Genomic DNA, 17,781 nt, shown 5'->3' with positions numbered 1-17,781 from the left:
AATTATGCTGTGAGGTTTATGTTATGTTTGTATTCTTGTCTATATACAAATAAAAATGATGTTTAGCCCATATTAATTTCCCTTCTCTCTCTCCTGTCCCTGACTGGGGAATGTTATTCGGATGATGTATTTTTAATAACAGAGCTCTAATTTAAACAAATATATTGTAAATGTATTTTAATGTAAATGTATATAGCATATATAAAAAGCATAGTTACATATGACATAACTACGGTTCTATGAATCCTGGTGCCTAAACGCTGAATGATCACCTTCTGTGCATGTGCAGGTCGAGAATCTAATGGACAAAGTCACCTGTGTGTTCAATTAATTGGTTGATTGTGTCTGAGCGGATCACGTATTTTAGTATATAGTCACACCAGCCAAAAAATGCATAATAGAGAAGAAAAAAACAAATCGAACCGGGGTATAAGTCGCAATTTTTGGGGGAAATTTATTTGATAAAATCCAAGACCAAGAACAGACATTTAATCTTGAAATGCAATTTGAAATAATAACAGATTAGAGAACATGGTGAATAGGTGAATGTATGCATAACGTAACATCTTCAGCTACATGACGCACAGACAACGAATTGTCGTAAGTGTCTGGTATGTTAACATAACATATTAACAGTTATTCAGATAAGTATAGCATAAAGAACATGCTAACAAGTTTACCAAAGCATCAGTATTACCTCAAATCACTAAATCCACTGAATTCCTCTTCCTCAGTGTCTCCTCAAACTCCGGAGGTAGACAAATGTGTTGATTGTATCACATATAAGTCACTCCAGAGGGTCTCCTTTTGTCCATATAATTATTGTTCAAAATAGGCCAATGAATGCCGGCTGTTTCCTTGGCATTTCTCTGCTGGCTTGAGCTCCTTTTTAATCAATGCAGTACAACATTAAGAACTCCAGGTTACTTTTATTGGACTAAATGCCCACTTATCGGGATGACCCATGTGCAAAAGGTCTGTATATGGAGAGGTGCTCCACTTGAAAGGGGGAAGCTGGTCAAATGTGGGGCCACTTTGGGCCACCATGCCATAGTCACGGTACATTTGATAGGAGGTCAACTGTATTAGACAAAATCAGAAAGTTAGTGCCAAGTGCAAACAACAATGACAAAAATAAAGACAAATGCAACACCTTCATGTCTGTTCCTCCATGTTGTCTCTGTCTTAAAGCGCCAAAAGGATATGTTCCATTTTCAGGGTTTAAGTCTGAGCGGGCTGAGATGGCATTCTCTGCATTTGTGGGGGGATCGCAGCCCGCACATTCTGACAGGGGGTCTTCTCTGAAGTTGTTATACCTTCCAAAATGTATGAGAAAACAAACATAATTTGGTATTTGACAAACACTTAACAATAACACAACATCAAAAGGCTTACCTCATGAGGCGGATCATTGATTCAATGTCCGTCACCGCTGTCTGATTTCTACGAAAGATTTGTGCTCGAGGATTTTGGTCCAGAGAAAACCACGGTCCAAACTTTTCAACAAGCTCATTACAGCCACTTGCATTAAATATCTTGGTGTAGTACCTAGTGGTAGACGCATGAAAAAAAATAAAAAAATAAAACAAAGATACAAAATGTAATTTTGCTTTGGGTAAATTGTTTAAAGAAATAGATTTTTAAAAAGTAATGCAATGACACCTTCGATGTTCAGTTTGTAATGTCAGATCCAAATCGCTCTTTAATTAATAAAAGTTGTCACTCACGGAATATTATAACTAGCCCAGTAACCTTTCTTCATCAGCTCCTGGGTTTTATCCTCATACAAGACCATTCCTCTGCAACAACAATTATTTTATTCACATTGGTTACGTTTTGCTCATCATCTGACTTGAATTCAATAAGCAAAAACCTACGGAATCTGCTCCAGTACAACAAAGAGTTCCTCTTCAGTGTCCGTTTTACCAGGGGTGAAGTGTTTATAATCCACAATCATCCACTGATTGTTGTATCTAGAGGGAGATAAACACTTGAATCTTTACTGACCTTTGACATTTTTGTAAAATTTACTATCACAACTAGACTTTGATCACAGCAAAATCCCTTTAAGACATAATCTTACGTTCCACTGTTGTACTGGCTGAATATTTCAGCCCATTCCTTGCCAGTAGAAGCCAACCGATTAGCTACAATATTCCTCAGCCACTCCATCACTGTTCCAGTCGGCCGAACAAAGTCCCACAGAGTGGGATTACTATTGCCGATAGTCGTTTCTAGTGTGACCTGTTGATCCAAATAGTTCCCAAATATGAAACTAATATTACCAATACTTTCAAACGAACAAAGTCAAAAATTAAACTGCTCACCAAGCCGCTACTTAGTATGTAGAAGTCATCACCGGAAAAAATAGATCCAGGATACGATGAGAATGCTTGTGTTCCTCCTGGAATAAGTTCATCACCTAGAAAAGTATGAAGCATAAGTCATCTTTTAATAAAAGGCAATTCATTCAAATGAGAGAGACAGAAGAGACAAACAACCTAAAAGAGATGTTCTGAAGGGAAATATGTATTTCTTAATGATCCGTAGCATGGACTGGTAAGTGTTCCAGGTGTCGTGTGATACGAGCAGATCCTTATTGTTTGGAAGAAGCTTAATCAAAGCAGAACAGGAACCAGATCCAAGAGGCTGAGTTTCAGTGGACTTGTTCAAAGCAGACTCCAAGTCCTCCAGGTCCCCACCCATTTGGAAGAGCCTGAAAAAATATTGACAAATTGAGCAAATATTAAAATGTATTAACTAAATAAAGCAAGAAACATTTACTTACAGAAATCCAAGAGGATTAAACGATATTGGTCCCGAAGGAAAAGAAAGCTCATCATTGTAGCTGTCTTCCAAACCTTTAAGCTGCAAAAGTGCAAGATGCACCTTGAAATGAGATAAGATAAGATAAGATAAGATAATCCTTTATTGTCCCACATGGGGAAATTTCATTGATGCGACGCAGAGGTAGATACAGAAGAAAAGAACAGATAACTTATAGGAATTTTGAAAAACACTCTCAGTAGAAGATCTCTTATAAAAAATGAAAACATAAATAAATTAAAAATAGTTTGATTGTATGTAATCATAACACTTATGAAAATTAAACATTGTGCACCTGATACCAGTAGGGGGAATTTGGTTGCTTCTCTATTTGATCTTGAATCCACATCAGGTTTGTACTGACATAATATTTCAGACGTTCACAGTAATCGGGTTGTGCCTTGAAGGGCCCACAGTAGCCCATTAACGTGTTCATCCAGTGTTTGTATATGAGCTAAACACAAATGAGAAGAACATCTTAGTACAAACAAAGGTTATCGGAGAAATGCATTACAAGTATTTCCAGCGCTGACCGGAGAAGTGACAGCTGCCTCCACTGCACCAGCTGCATAAGCCTGGATGCTGTCATTGTACAGACTGTTGGTGGTGACTTCCAAGAAAGACCACCTGAAACAAAACATCTGCAGTCAGCTTACCCTTTGAAACGCTTCAACTTTATGCAGAGTTATTGATCAAAACAATCAGAATTAAATTAGGCAAGAAATATATCTAAATCTAAAAGAGTCATGCATCAAGTCAAACTATATTGATCTGGTTTGGGGCTGCAACTATTATTTTGCTAATCAATGGTTCTAGTGATTATTATTGACAAGTTGTTTTGATGGCGAAAGGTTTAAGGTTTTTACTAAATTGGACCCAGAGGAAGCTAGTGAATTGCTTGAGGAAATCCTGATCCTGAAAAGAGTATATTTACAGACAGAATAGAAAAAACATTATTCTGTCAAGTGAAATAATTTCGCCACTCATCCAAGTAGTTTCTCGGATGTGTGGTAAAACATCTTCACTCTCAAAACGTTTGTTCAGTTTTTCTGTTTTGTTCAACAAGACATTCTTGCTTTGTTTGAGTCATAATAACACCTCTCAGGGCATGTAACGTACTGGGGTCAGTATAGTCCAGATGACGAGGTTTTGATTGCGTACTAGTTCACTTGTTTCAGCCCTAATTTTGTCAGTTAAATATGTTTGTCGAGTTCCAGCAGTTTTGGTACACCAAGAGTCATTTTTCTCCTCCTTATCTCTGGTTCCACTAGTTTTGCATTTGTGGTCACCATCAAGACCACCTCAAGTGCCATTCTCAGCAGGTCAGGTCCATGTTCTGCTGACTGTAATTTACAAGAAAGCCTCCGGGTCTTACGGTCCATGTTTGGTTGTTCTCTTTGTCTCAACAGCGCATTAGACGCGTCTCATTGTATTGTCCCACTCCACCTCACTTATCAGCATTAACATTAACATTACTACTTTCACATATACATCATTTAGCCAAAACACTCGAATGGCACACAGTGACATAATAGTCCTTTTGATTTGAAAACGTTTTTTGGGGGAAATTGTCCCGCGTCTCACCCAGTTGTTTGGATGTCGTCGGTGAAATTTACCCAGGCGACAAAATCTTGACGAAATCCATCGACAACTAAAAGTTGTCCACTTTGTTTGTCAATGATGGCGGTTTGGATTTCAGCTCGCACCAGCACATGTGCTAAACAAAACACTAAAAATATGGACAATTTAGGAACAGTACAAGAGCCAAAATAATACTTGACGCTCCTGGGAGCCATGTTGATCCAATCTAATCACGTGACATGCTCAATCACGTGAAACAGAGACAACCGTTCATAATAAAACACTTCCGGATTCGTATTATTTTATTATAAGCCTGTAATAAACATGGATCTATTAGGTAATAGATGACAACTGTTTGAGTTACACAAGTCTTTCAAAAATAAAAACAGCTCACATTAACGACACACACATGAGTTTCAGCATCACGTTCACAGGTGGACTTGAATGACTCTTGAGGAGTCATTTAAAATATTTTTCCTTTAAACCAGTGGTCCCCAAACTTTTTGACTCTAGGGCCACATTGGGTTCTAAAATTTGGCCGAGGGGCCAGGCCAGGAAAATATGGTTTGTTTGTGTGAACTAATGAATTACTATAAATTACACGCAAGATTTGACCTGTAACTTGTAACAAAGCAACAAATGCAAGGCTCAATGTACAAATTGTTTTCCAAATGCATTAAATAATGATTAATTATCTACTGTCTTCTACTGTCCACAAGAGTCTTCTTCAGTGTGTCAAACACTTGTGCTTCCTGCTTGATTGGCCCCGGTATTTTCTGCGCGCCATAGATTTTCTTGTGCGCACACTATGTGCGAGCAGTGCGCAGCAGCTTAGAGGGAACAGTGGCCATCTCTTGGGGAAATGTGGGCATTACAGGCGAAACGTAAAATGAACGGCCAGCCACAGTACAGTATCGTGAGTTTGAATCCCAACTCCGACATTTGCTGCATGTCATCCTTTCTCTCTCATCATTCACCTTCCTTTCTTTCTCATTCAATCTACGGCAAAAAAAAAAAACAATATATTTTTTTGTAATTTTTTTTAATATAACTTGGACAAGCTTGGCGGGCCGGATTGAAAGGCCCAGCGGGCCGTAGTTTGGGGACCACTGCTTTAAATTGTTAATTGCGATGACGACGCTATATTTTCACCCATGGCTGTTGAATACTTTCACCTCTCGAATCACATGTATATAAATAAATTAGTCTTTTATAAATTGTCTTCAGTGACATCAGTTTCCATTGTCTCCAAAATTCCCTCAAGCACTTCAGATTTCCGTTGCTTTTTTGATGGCACTGCTGTGAAAAGGCAAATTAAATGTTTGAGGTCAAGCAAAGATAATTTAACACAAATTAAAAGTCTTTAGATCGATCCAAACCATGAAAATGTTCTGCAGTTTTCCGTCTCAGTGTCTCTACTGTGTCTTCAGCATCGGCCCATTCAAGTACAAGGCGCCTCCCGTAAAGATGTGTGCTATGACACAGTGCAGCAAACGCTTTCTATGGACAAGATATTATAGATAATGTGTCGTTCATTCATTCGTTAGAAATGTTTTCACCATATCCGACACACACCTTGGCATCCTGTTTTGTAATGAAGTCAACAAAACCAAACCCCCGATGATTTCCTGCGCCAGTGGCTTTTCTGGGAAGGCGTACTGTCTTCAATTCTCCAAATGTACTACAATCAAAGTTATGGAAAATAGTCAAGTTGCATTTTTGTATAACTATAAAAACTATGTAAAACATAAATAATAATAATTTCAAAAATACCAGAAAAGTTCACGGATTTCCTTTACAGAGGCTTGAAAAGGCACGTTGCGTACAAGTATCTTAGACCCAGTTTGCTTTTTCACAATTTGTTTCTTTTTATGAGTCACTTCGCTTAATCTAAAATGCAAAAAGAAGAGTTAATGATTCAACAAAACACATAAACTGTATTCTGGAAGTTTTGGACTACATTTACCTTGTGGCTCGCTCAGAAATCTTCAATTCTAACTGGTGATCATCAACATTGCAGTGCTAAAAAGCAATATGTATATGAAACGCATAATTAATATGCTGTTTAAATAACAATGGCTAATTAATGGGCTAATTAAAGGCTAAATGAAGAACCCAGGTCACCTGGAGCTGCCTTATGGCCTTCTGTGCGGCTTCAGCAGTTTGAAATTGTACAAATCCATAGCCCATTGACAACAGCTTTCCTTTAGGAGCAAAAACACAAATTCTCTTTTAGAACATTTTTAAAATATCTTTTAAGCATTAGTATTACCTGTTTTGTCCTTCTTCTTTGAAATTGTACAGGAAATTATCTTTCCACACTTTGAAAATCTCTGAAATCAATTGAAAAAAAAAAACGAAATAAATGTGTTCTTTAGTTACAACTATAATAAAAACAAAAGTAAATATGAACCTCTTGTAGCGTCTCCTCTGTAGTATTAAAATTAAGATTCTTAATAAAAAGTGTGGAACCAGAAACACTTTCTTCTTCTTCATCATCATCATCAGTATCTTCATCCCCTGCCACCTTTTTCTCTTCCTCTTTCTTTTCTTTTTCTAGAAAGAGATTGTTTTTTTCTTCAATGGCAAGATGACAAACATGCAGCACTTTGCACTTGGTATTATTTTACCTGGTTCTGGTTTGGCCATGAACACTCCCACGGGCGCCCATTCCAAATAAAGAGGAATGTGATGAAACTATGGTGTAGAAATTATTTGATTGAAATTATTATTTTGTTGAATGTAGAACAGCTCCTGAACACATATTGGCTATATACCTTACTGTACGCCAGTTTGGTGAAGGCTCGTTTTGCTTCTGTGGGTTCTAAAAACTCAATGATAGCAGTTAGTCCTGATGGCGGCAGCAGCACCCGGCCCAATGAGCCATGAGGAGAAAAGAGCTCCTCCAGCTCAGACACGGTCACCCCAGAGGGAAGGTTTTTTACAAGGATCTCAGATGTACTTCTTGGAGCAGCAGCCTGTGGATGGTGGGATATTAATGTAAAAATAATAATCATAATCATAAAAATCTGCATTCGTCTCCATGAACTGAAAACCATTTACCTGACTAAAGGAGTCAAGACAGACATTATTATCCAATAAAAATTGACGAGTTTCCTGCACAATTTGGGTTTCCCCCAAAGCCATTCTCACGGCAACACTTCCTTTAGATTCCTACCGAAGACAGTAAAGGGGAAAACGGAAATAAGTTACAAAATAAATAAATGCAGGGTAAATTTCAATTTTAACTCACATGATCCAAAACTTGGCTTTTTGTAGTATTGTATTTTTCAGCAATTGCATCAGCCACAGCACTTGTCCCCAGAAACAAGGTGTTCCAGTTATGGGAACTAAAGAAGCAATACATATTATATGACTCAAGAGAAAATAGAGATGCAAAGAATCTAAATCCTGATTCACAATAATATTACATACCTTGCACTTGAAGTCTTATTTTTAGCATCTTTTTGTCGTTTATAAGATGAAGACCCAGGGCCTCCATCTGAGGAGTCTGACTTTTCCTTTTTAATGGTTGAGGGTAACACGTGAAGCATTCGACCCTATTAAGACGTCAATTTGACAAATTAAGTGACACTTGATCCAAGCTGACAAATCCAAAAATAAATTCAGTTTAATACCTGAAATATATGACCATCTAATTGAACCAAAGCTGTGACAGCATTTTCTGGGATCATGTAGGTTACAAAAGCAAATCCTTTTGGCCTCTTTGTGAGAGTGTCAGCGGGAAACAGCACTTCAGACAATGGGCCTGCAAAAAGGCATAATTTGGATATTTAAACTTAATTTTAATTAAATATTGTTAGAAACTGACCATGCTTGGTGAAAAGTTCTTTGATCTCTTCTTCTGTGCATGTGTAAGCAAGATTTCTGACAAAAAGACGCCCTGATTCAGACACATCTTCCTCTTCTTCATCCTCTTTGAGCTTCCTGGAAAAGTTTCTGTCAATTTCTTTTTCTCGTCTCTTCCCCTTGTTACCAGAGGCGTCCACACTGAAGACTTCAATATATCTTCCACCTTAAAATCATAAAGAAACATGATAAGATAATAACTTAAAACCCACTTCAAAATGTGTATTCAGATGATGGTTTACCTATATAATCTTTGTTCCTTTTCAAAGCTTTTTGCACCTCTTCTTCAGAGCGTAAATCAACATACACATAGCCTAAAACACATAATTAACATAATACATTTAAATTGAGTAGATTACTGTGGTAGAATGCACATGATAACAAGATAAACATTCTAATAAATTAATGTACCTGTTCTGTTGCCACTTTCATTCTTTCCAATTCTAATGGCTACTGGCTTTAGTGGGGTCATAAACTCACGAATTTGTTGCTATAACAACAAAACAAAAAAAGATTTAAAAAAGATACAGCACATAATATCAAAAGTGTACTGAGGACTGCTCGCTCAAACCTCTTTGACATTAAAAGGCACTCCTCTAAGCTTCACTGTGAACTCAGTGGTGGGGTCCATCTACAATGAACACATGGATATATTAATGACACTTAGTTTTAGAATTAAACACCATCATTTCAGAGGGAGATCAGGGGCCAATAGAACTATGAGATTCACTGTTTTTGAACAAAACATCCAAAGTTATGATCCACAAATGTTGAGCTTCATTCTTATCTTTGGAATTGGCACCACCAACTAACCACTAATCTTATTTAAGTCGTTTTAACTATACACTGACAGAAGACGTTGAATGTTGTGAACTTTCATGTATACCCACTTCCCCAGTAAATACAGATGTATTAAACCTGGTCACCAAATCTGCACTTGACTGCTAAACGGCAAATTCAATCAGGTATGACCTGCTCCAGCTCAGTTTTGCTCCAGCTCAGTTTTAAACTAGGGATTCAAGAATGTTGAGATGCCACATGAACCCGACCAAAACCTGGTTTACTGTTAGTGTCTGCTGAGAAGGTGATCAGCAGCAGACTTCTATCTCTGCAGGACCTGTACATCTCCAGAACTCTGGGATGTGCAGGTTGGATCACACCCTTCTCGACTATTTGGGCCACTCCCCTCAGGCAGGATGCTACGGTCCATCCGGATCAAAACCTCCCGCCACAAGAACAGTTCCTTTCCCTCTGCCGCTGAACTCATGAACATTTCTTAAACACTGTCACTGTAATTTAATCACTCGCTGCACTGTTCGCTTTCTGCACTACATATGTATATTTGTACAACTGTAAATGCGTGTACATATTAAGTTTTCATTTTTATAACTGATAGCTTATTGTTATGACTTATTAATTGTTCATCGTTTTGTGTTGCATAGAATCAGCAAGGCAAGTTCCTATGTTCATTGACAAATTTAAACATATTTCCCATTAGTAATAATAAACAATAATTAATTATATTTTTACACAATTACTTTAGAAAGTGAAGCCATTATTCAACCTCAAAGATATAATTGTGGTCAGTTGAAAGGACTTCAAGTCATAAGATTACTATGACAGGTTCAACATTAGGCACACAACCAAGTTTAGCCATGTCTATTTGTAACATTAAATAGTCTGTTGTGTGAATGTTTAGTGTTTTTTACCTGCCTTAAGACAACAGTTGAAATGTAGTTATTGAGCTCTGGCATATTTATGTTGCGACACATTGATTATTATGCCTGTTCCTAATTCAAGTAAATACAAAAATGAATAAAAAATTGTGGATATTTCTTTCAAAAACAACACATCTCTCATAGGGTAATAAAAAACCCTGCCCTTCACCTGAAAATTACATCATTAAATTCTGGAAAGTGAACGCATTGACATAAACAGCTGCTGTAAAATTAATTACAAAGTCTTACCTCACTCTTGACAGCCTTCTTAACTTTGCCTGGTTTCTGAGTCTTTGAGGCCTCTGACACATTTTCTCTGTCGCTACTTTCATATGCGCTGTCAGTGACACCCAAAGTGTTGTTGTCCTCGTCATCATCATTTTCCTTTTCTTCCACTGTGTCGTTTGTGTCTGACACCTTTGAACGCAGATACTCCATGTCTGACAAACCAGATTTAAGCGCTTCTTTATCACCACCTGAAACATAAAAGACGGATATATTACCAAACCTGTCAACATGTTTTGGTTGTTCGGTCCTCACTGTTCACCAAACATACCTTCTTCATCCTCACACAGTTCCTCTTCCTCCTCGTCTGAGTCAAAGTTGAGGTAATCATCCGAATCAGTTTTCTTCTTGTGTTTTGAGTCCGTTTTGCTCTGCGTCTTTGTGCTCGTCTCTGTTTGTTGTTGCACAGTATCGTTTGCCCATGTTGGTGCTTGACTCCGGTTTTGATGCACAGAAAGAAACTCCTTGAAACCCTGATCCTCCTTAATTGAAATGAACAATAAGCAGATGAGTTCAAATTGGCAGATATATTATCCAATGGGATGTCCAGACAAAAAAGGACAACTAGAACATTTCGATAATAAGTTATTTATGTTCCAAATACAGATTAGGCTACTTACATTTTCAAGTATATCTACAATTTTGTCTTTCTTCTTCTCCTGAAATTATACAACATTGGTTAAGTAGATGCAACACAAAATGTTGAAATATTTTTACCCATCTCACCCTTTTTTTCACTTTTTCCGTGTTGACAGGTGTCTTGTTGTGGTCAGGGTCGTGTGTGTGTTTGCTCCAGGCTTTTGGTTTAGTGGGATCTCCAAACGACTTGCACATTTCCACCTACATATTAATACACGCATTAAAAGATTGTAGGGCAATTATAAGCTGAGTATCTGCACTTCTCGCATCCATACCGTTACTCTGGACGTGTCCATGAAGCTTTTGTGAAAATGTGTCAACGCCTTGTTTGCGTCTTCCTCGGATTTGAACCCAACAAAGCCAAACTTTCGAAACTTGCCATCTTTAGTGAACTTCAGTGTACAGTCTGTGAGAGTGCCGAAAGCAGCAAACATAGTTCGAAACCGCGCCTCCTTCATCTGAAAGATACAGGAACATTATTCACAGTGTTTTTTGCACATAACAACAGTACAAAGAACTAACCCCAATAATCCAGATTTTTTTATTTAGTCAGAAGAACCTCCCAGTCCCCCTGGCTCACGTTCACACAGCAACAGAGACTGAAAGTGGTTCTAACGGGTTTGAAAAATCTCCGCATAGTGTGAAACATTTACATATTTAATTAAGTGGGGATTGTCTTTTCCTTTTTCCTTCATTCTACTTTTGAGCTCTGTAAACCTGCACATAAAACTGTGATACAGTGATATACAAAGAGCTCAAACCAATATTTCAAGCAATTTCTAAAAGGTATATAGGATTTGAGTTACTATTTATTTCTTATTAATTGTATTTTAGGAGCTACTAAGTAATTAATCTTGTAGATCAGTAATGGTTGTTTCACCAAAAGTGTGGCCCCAGTGCGCGTCATATGGGGACATGGATTAGAGGTTTTCAGATAATATCAGGAATAGTGATTTGAAGTAATGTTGTAGACTTTTAAAAAAAAGTGTATATAGTGATATTTTGTGATGAACTTTAATTTGACAGACATTTCACATTTTGATAATACGTTTAAACACATAATCTTGTCTGACTGTCGTTATCGGGGTACTCCAAAAATAATCATTAGGGCCACAAACTTCAAACTGGAAATTAAAGATTATTAGAAACCGAAAAAGGTTCCTACTGTGCGAACAGATAGTAGAACCTCTTAATCTGGAGCGGGACAGCAAAGTTATTTACTAGTCTACCCGACAAAACACCGTATGTACTTACCCCGTTGGGAAGGTTTTTAACAATGAGTCGCGACATAATTTCCGTGATTGTTAATCGCCCAAAATGTTTAAATGTAGATTTATTTAGATGTCAACAAACACGCATGGCTCCATTAGGCCGCCATGTTTTTCTGCTTCTTCTTTGACTGAACTGTGATGTGGCGTGTTGCTGCCACCTGCTGTTTGTTCTTCATATGACAGTTCTGCCCGGTGGTCAAGCGGCTCAGCCACATAATGCCACGCTCCAAATGAAGGCGGTCCCAGTGTCATGAGTTCGATTTACTGCATGTCTTCCCTTCACTCTCATCCCCCATTTCACTCTGTACTTTCCTGTCAATAAAGCCTACGGCCATCTTATACTTCACATGTCACACATATTCTGGTCAGGTTTGATGTTCTGCAGATATTTGGACCCTGAGAGCCATGTTAAATGGGATAACGTTTTTATTTAAAAGAGTCTTTAACAGAATACTTAAGAGGTTTTTAAAGAAGACGATTTAGCACATTTATTCCAAATGGTTTAATTAAACATTTAAAAAAAAGATGATTAGATAAAGATATTGACACTTTGCTCTGCACTAGTGGTTGTTCCCTGGTCTGTGCACAGTAAGTGTTTCCTCTGGTGCAGGATTGTCTCCTCACTTACACTTGCCATCAGGGTGTTTGCCAAATCAGCGCTAACCCACTTCTCAGCTCAGTATTGTGGCCTCGTGAAGACTACTGACTCCCTTAAAGGTCATTTGTATTCAGTTACACAATTTGATCGGCTTTATGTCATTATTATTCCAACTAGTCCAGTCTGTCCAGTGTCCTTTGATCATCTCTGAACATTTTGAGGGATCAAAGATCAAAACAAATGTCAAAATAACAGCAGGTTACAAAATCTTTTAAAATAGATAAAAAGGCTTTCACATTCAGGTGACTTATTATACCATAGACATATATTTTCAGACTCAGGGTCTAGATTTAGTTTACAATTTTACACTCCTATATTAACTACTACCTCTCAAAAAAAAAAAGAAAAGAAAAAAGCCTGCAGTTTGCCTCCGAATGTGAATGAGGCCTTTGTTCTCCAGATCACATGCCAAAAAATACAGAAATATAACATCGACTGCATGCAAAAGTGTGTTGAAGTTCTGGACTTTATTAAACAGTGCATTTATCAGTATCAAAACATTTATTAGCATTCAGTGCTTAATTCGAAGCAGAACATAAGAGAAAATATTCCATGATCCAAGTAAATGAGTCAATAGTCAATTAATAGTATATTTATAGGATCAGACATACAATGTACAAAATATTACTTTTTGACACTGATATCTGACTTTTCACCTTTTTGACCTTGCATAAACATGTTTTCTCTGGGTTTACAAATCAAGCACTGGTAGCATTATATCAAGTATGTAGTTAAGTTACAGCAGTTTACTGTAACATTGATGTTTGTTTTGTGGATTCTTACAAGGAATTCCCCTGTTGTTAGTCGGTTAAATAGGTGTTGTCAAAAGTGCTTCATCGATGCTGTTGGACTTTTTCTTGTTTAATGATTGAAACTCATTCTGAATTTGAAGAAATGTTTTGTTCTTGGTTTCGGGAACAACAAAAAAAATGTATGTGACCACCCCAGAACAGACCACCACAAAAACAAGAAAACAATACTGCTGCAGTCCGAGCTGTAGAAGAAGAACAGAGAGTATTAACTCAACATGTAATATCAGCAGTCAATAGTAGGACTGATAGAGTTTACCCACCACTATGAAGGGGAAAATCAGACCAATGAAAAAGAAACTGCACCAGTTCACAGTCCCTGCAATCATGTAAGCTGCCGGGCGTGTAGACTGTGTGAATAATTCAGTTGTCAGGATGTTGGTCACACCACCTTGAGAAACAAATCTGAGGGTAAATTTTGTACAACAAAACACATTGTATTAAAAGTCATGGCATAATTAATTAGTTACCTGGTCCGAGACCAAAACTGAGGATAAATGCAAACACACAAGCCATACTCAAGTATGGGACCACAGGACCAGCACCCTGTAAAAAAGAAGACTGTTATGCATGGATTAATTATTTCAATGAACAAAGTGCAGGGGTTAATTACCTGAAAAGTGAGCGTGAGCGTGAACAAAATGCAGCAGATGCTCATAAAGCAGTATCCTCCCATGATGAGCACTTTTCTTCCCAGACATTCGATAAGCATTCCCTGTGAGACACACAGCAGGTCACAAGACATCAACTTCTAACTCATGAACTTTTATTTTAAGGAAGGGATGTTCTACATTTAATAAATACATACATACATACATACTTGTTTGTATAAATTAGTTACAAATGAGTTTGAAAACCTACACATGTCAAAGCAGTGAGACATTCACAAGCCCCAGTCCCAACTGTCACATATCGTATTTGATCTTCAGGGATGCCAGACTGTCTGAATACATAGTCTGCATAAAAGTATATCTGTAACAAAAAGGCAAAATATACAACACATTAACCAATATATGGGACATTGATGGTACTTGAACATATGGACATACAGCATTGATGCCGTTGAGCTGCTGTGCTACATTGAGCACTATGATGGTGAAGAGCTGCCAGCGCACGCTACGATCAGAGAAGAGCTCCCAGGGTTTCTTTGCCTGCACTCCTGCTGAATTGAGCTTCTCCTTCTCTATGTCCTCCCTCTCAGTCTCAGAGAATCCAGTCCCATGGAGCTGTTTCAGCGCTGTGGGAGAAATCACATGACTGATCCTTATCCTCACAACACTCTCATCTGACCTGCTCCAGGGGTCCTCTGTCTTAAGAGAACATCCCAGAACATCACATGATCCAAAACACATTGTCTGTGGTGATTCACTTCTAAGCCTCATGGTGTTAGTCATGTGCATTTAATTCATTATATATGGTGATTAATCACAGGTTTACCTTTCTTGCACCCTTCAGTGTCTCCTTTGTCAATAAGAAGATAGCGGGGGCTTTCAGGGAAGAAGGGCAGGATGATGAGCTGAATAATGGCTGGTATGCAAGTGGTCGCGAGCAGGAGCGGCCAATACTCCTCTCTGCCCAGGAATTCTCTGTGAAACCAACCCAATATTATTCACCCATGTGTGTGATGATTATGTAAAACAAAAGATATTGTGTAGGCGTGAAATCATATTACATCTACCTCAGGCCCATGACTTGTCCCGTGAGAATCCCTCCAGTTATAAAGATTGAGGTTCCCATTCCCATTGCCCCGCGAAGTGAAGTAGGAGCTATTTCTCCCAAATACAGAGGTTGAACACAGATGCCAATGCCTTTAAAACAGAAGAAGGTGGAATTACTGACAGTTTATTCTCACAATAAAGCAACAGAAAGATGCTCAAGATTACCTGCATTTATACCACTGAAAAAGCGGCCAATGATGAGTAATTCAAATAAACCTGTCGATTGACTAATGCCCATCAAGAAAGCAGCAGTCAGTGAGAATGCATTGTTGGTCAGCAATGTCCCTTTCCTTGAACACAAACATGAAGTAAGTAATACGACAACAACACATTAAACGTGGAGATTATAAACCCTACCTGCCCAGCTTTACAGATAAAGTCCCACCAAGAGACGCTCCCACGAGTCCTCCCAGGGTGAAGATGGACACGATAGTAGACCACAGCAGCGTGAGGGCGTCTTCTGAGATGTTTGTGTTGTACCGCTCTATCCATGTTTGATTTATAAACCTTTGCACATACTAAGACAGGAGGGCAATATCATGAAAAACATATGCATTAATAATTATTATTTTTATTATTATTATAATTCCCCTCCAACTATACATGGGCTAATAGTCAAAAATGATCCTACCATAGTTGGTGCATTAATGACAGAAATGTTGTATCCATATTGAAACGTCCCACCAATACAAGCAGCACCAGCAGCCAGCAGCAATGACCTGTTTGGAAGCTGTCAACAAAGCCACAGTACATACAATTTGTACCAAACAATATTTTTAGAAGAAGATGGAAAGCCACGACATACCCTTCTACGTGAAGTATCTTTAACATCTTTCACCAGCAAAGGCTGATATTCATCCACCTTTTCCTTTCGCATTTTTGTTGGCTATTTCGCACAAGCAGCAAAGCTCCTTTGAGTTGGAAGAAGACTTTCCAATTGACTTTTTTTCGTGAAACATCAAACACAATATGCTCTGGGGAACCGCCTTATCACACCGTGACAACGCGTTAAGGGGACTCCAAGTCCTCTCACGGTGACTGTGACCGAACACATCAGACACAGCTCTGCTCTTAAACAGTCCCCTACGAGTTCTGTTCACTTTTGATGAAACATGGACCCACTCGCACCGCTTGTGCTGTCATGGGTCTGATAATATAATACATCCATGGTCTATAGGCTACCGTCAAAAACTTCGAACAGAAACATTGTACAAAGTGTCACAGTCCGTGTCCAGACCAGAACAAAAGCGGTCCAAAGAGGTCTAACGGCGCACTGTTCCCTTTGCCTTCTCCAAGCGGCAAGTGCTGAGCTCTGCTTCCCTCTAACAATTATAATGGAAACTACAACTGTTTAACAACAACATTATTTGTTTTAATCTATCGAGCCAATAATATTCTATGATAATGGGGTGTAGTACTGGTCACAGCCAAAAATCCAAACTTTGATTTTATGGGTCTCTTGAATATGTGTGTATAATTGGCAGATCCACCGACATTTCTTTTAGGCAGCAATTTGGATAGAATGATCCTACGTTTTTAATGTATTATTATTATTATTACTATTATTATTATTATTATTATTGTTGTTGTTTTAGTTTTTTGCCAATGCTAATGCATAAATACTACAAATATTAGAGGTGAATTTTCATTCTTTAATTTTAATTATTAGAATTGATTTATTTAATATGGGACAATGCACATTAATGAACGTGTGTTAGTTCAACAGAAATGTGCCATATATATATATATATATATATATATATATATATATATATATATATATATATATATATATTGTAGATGTAGATGTAGATATAGATAGATACAGAACATTTATAATTCCCTGCATTCACAATCCACAATCACATTTATGAGTACGATGTATTTAAAATCAGAGCAATAAAGTCACAATCACATCACAAACACACACTTGGAAAAACATCACAAATATACTGAACTTACCTCTTTCTTTCTTTCAACTGATTCCTCACTCTTGTCCATTTTAGGAGCTATACTCTGAATGTTGGTTAAGTAAACTATTTATGGGGCCTATTGCTTGTTCCACATGAAACACCGGGCTCATAATAGCAAGCTTTTGTATTATCCCAAAGGGGAGAGACTCAAACTCACGGCTCCACACGCACAACTTGGGGCAAGAAGGCTGACCCATAAACCTCCTGCAGTTTACAATCGGTTACAATACAAACTATAGCCTTTTATAGAACAGCCATTGGCGGTAAAACAGACAAGACTGAATGTTTAGACGACAAAAATACTTTAGTTTCAGGTGTTACAGTCATGCATTATGATTTTGACCCATTTGTTAAAACAGACATTGCATTTATTCATTTTGCATGAGATATAGCTAATTAATATTAAGGAAATTCACAGAGTAGTAGATCAAGC

At 37.9% G+C, this 17,781-nt stretch overlaps 3 protein-coding genes across 5 annotated transcripts; all 3 read right to left on the bottom strand.

The window, feature by feature from the left end:
- Nucleotides 1-886: 886 nt before the first annotated feature.
- On the bottom strand, nt 887-4,656 carry plbd2 (phospholipase B domain containing 2). Its single transcript, XM_072433269.1, has 12 exons — nt 4,411-4,656; nt 3,360-3,453; nt 3,122-3,280; nt 2,789-2,889; nt 2,502-2,716; nt 2,328-2,422; nt 2,084-2,244; nt 1,878-1,973; nt 1,728-1,799; nt 1,396-1,548; nt 1,154-1,316; nt 887-1,080 (listed from the first exon to the last, which is right to left on the bottom strand). The coding sequence occupies exons 1-12, from the start codon at nt 4,620-4,622 to the stop codon at nt 910-912; spliced, it is 1,692 nt and encodes a 563-aa protein (XP_072289370.1). The 5' UTR covers nt 4,623-4,656; the 3' UTR covers nt 887-909.
- Nucleotides 4,657-5,482: 826 nt separating this feature from the next.
- Nucleotides 5,483-12,318, bottom strand: rbm19 (RNA binding motif protein 19). Of its 2 annotated transcripts, none has more exons than XM_072432882.1 (24): nt 12,174-12,318; nt 11,195-11,377; nt 11,007-11,120; nt 10,901-10,939; nt 10,552-10,762; nt 10,245-10,471; nt 8,849-8,908; nt 8,689-8,767; nt 8,520-8,591; nt 8,240-8,443; nt 8,046-8,176; nt 7,843-7,967; nt 7,661-7,757; nt 7,471-7,581; nt 7,185-7,385; nt 7,038-7,104; nt 6,821-6,963; nt 6,680-6,740; nt 6,532-6,611; nt 6,374-6,429; nt 6,181-6,297; nt 5,983-6,088; nt 5,787-5,907; nt 5,483-5,703 (listed from the first exon to the last, which is right to left on the bottom strand). In XM_072432882.1, exons 1-24 carry the CDS (start codon nt 12,207-12,209, stop codon nt 5,618-5,620), a joined length of 2,727 nt encoding a protein of 908 aa, XP_072288983.1. In that variant the 5' UTR covers nt 12,210-12,318; the 3' UTR covers nt 5,483-5,617. The 2 variants fall into 2 exon arrangements, with proteins under 2 accessions (XP_072288983.1, XP_072288982.1); XM_072432881.1 differs by having other exon boundaries at nt 5,485-5,706.
- Nucleotides 12,319-13,306: 988 nt separating this feature from the next.
- slc2a11b (solute carrier family 2 member 11b) lies at nt 13,307-17,395 on the bottom strand. 2 transcript variants are annotated; one of them, XM_072432546.1, is made up of 12 exons: nt 17,338-17,395; nt 16,007-16,105; nt 15,733-15,893; nt 15,541-15,665; nt 15,336-15,465; nt 15,095-15,243; nt 14,707-14,894; nt 14,519-14,629; nt 14,271-14,372; nt 14,128-14,203; nt 13,921-14,048; nt 13,307-13,842 (listed from the first exon to the last, which is right to left on the bottom strand). In XM_072432546.1, the coding sequence occupies exons 1-12, from the start codon at nt 17,374-17,376 to the stop codon at nt 13,657-13,659; spliced, it is 1,494 nt and encodes a 497-aa protein (XP_072288647.1). In that variant the 5' UTR covers nt 17,377-17,395; the 3' UTR covers nt 13,307-13,656. The 2 variants fall into 2 exon arrangements, with proteins under 2 accessions (XP_072288647.1, XP_072288645.1); XM_072432544.1 differs by lacking the exon at nt 17,338-17,395 and adding an exon at nt 16,181-16,328.
- Between the last annotated feature and the right edge of the window lie 386 nt (nt 17,396-17,781).

The sequence above is a fragment of the Eucyclogobius newberryi genome, unplaced genomic scaffold, assembly GCF_026437365.1.
Source record: "Eucyclogobius newberryi isolate DKJ021-1_F unplaced genomic scaffold, fEucNew1.0.hap1 SCAF_6, whole genome shotgun sequence".
NCBI classification, from domain to species: Eukaryota; Metazoa; Chordata; class Actinopteri; order Gobiiformes; family Gobiidae; genus Eucyclogobius; species Eucyclogobius newberryi.
The sequence above is the reverse complement of the archived record's forward strand: the minus strand, read 5'-3'. Positions and strand labels throughout refer to the sequence as shown.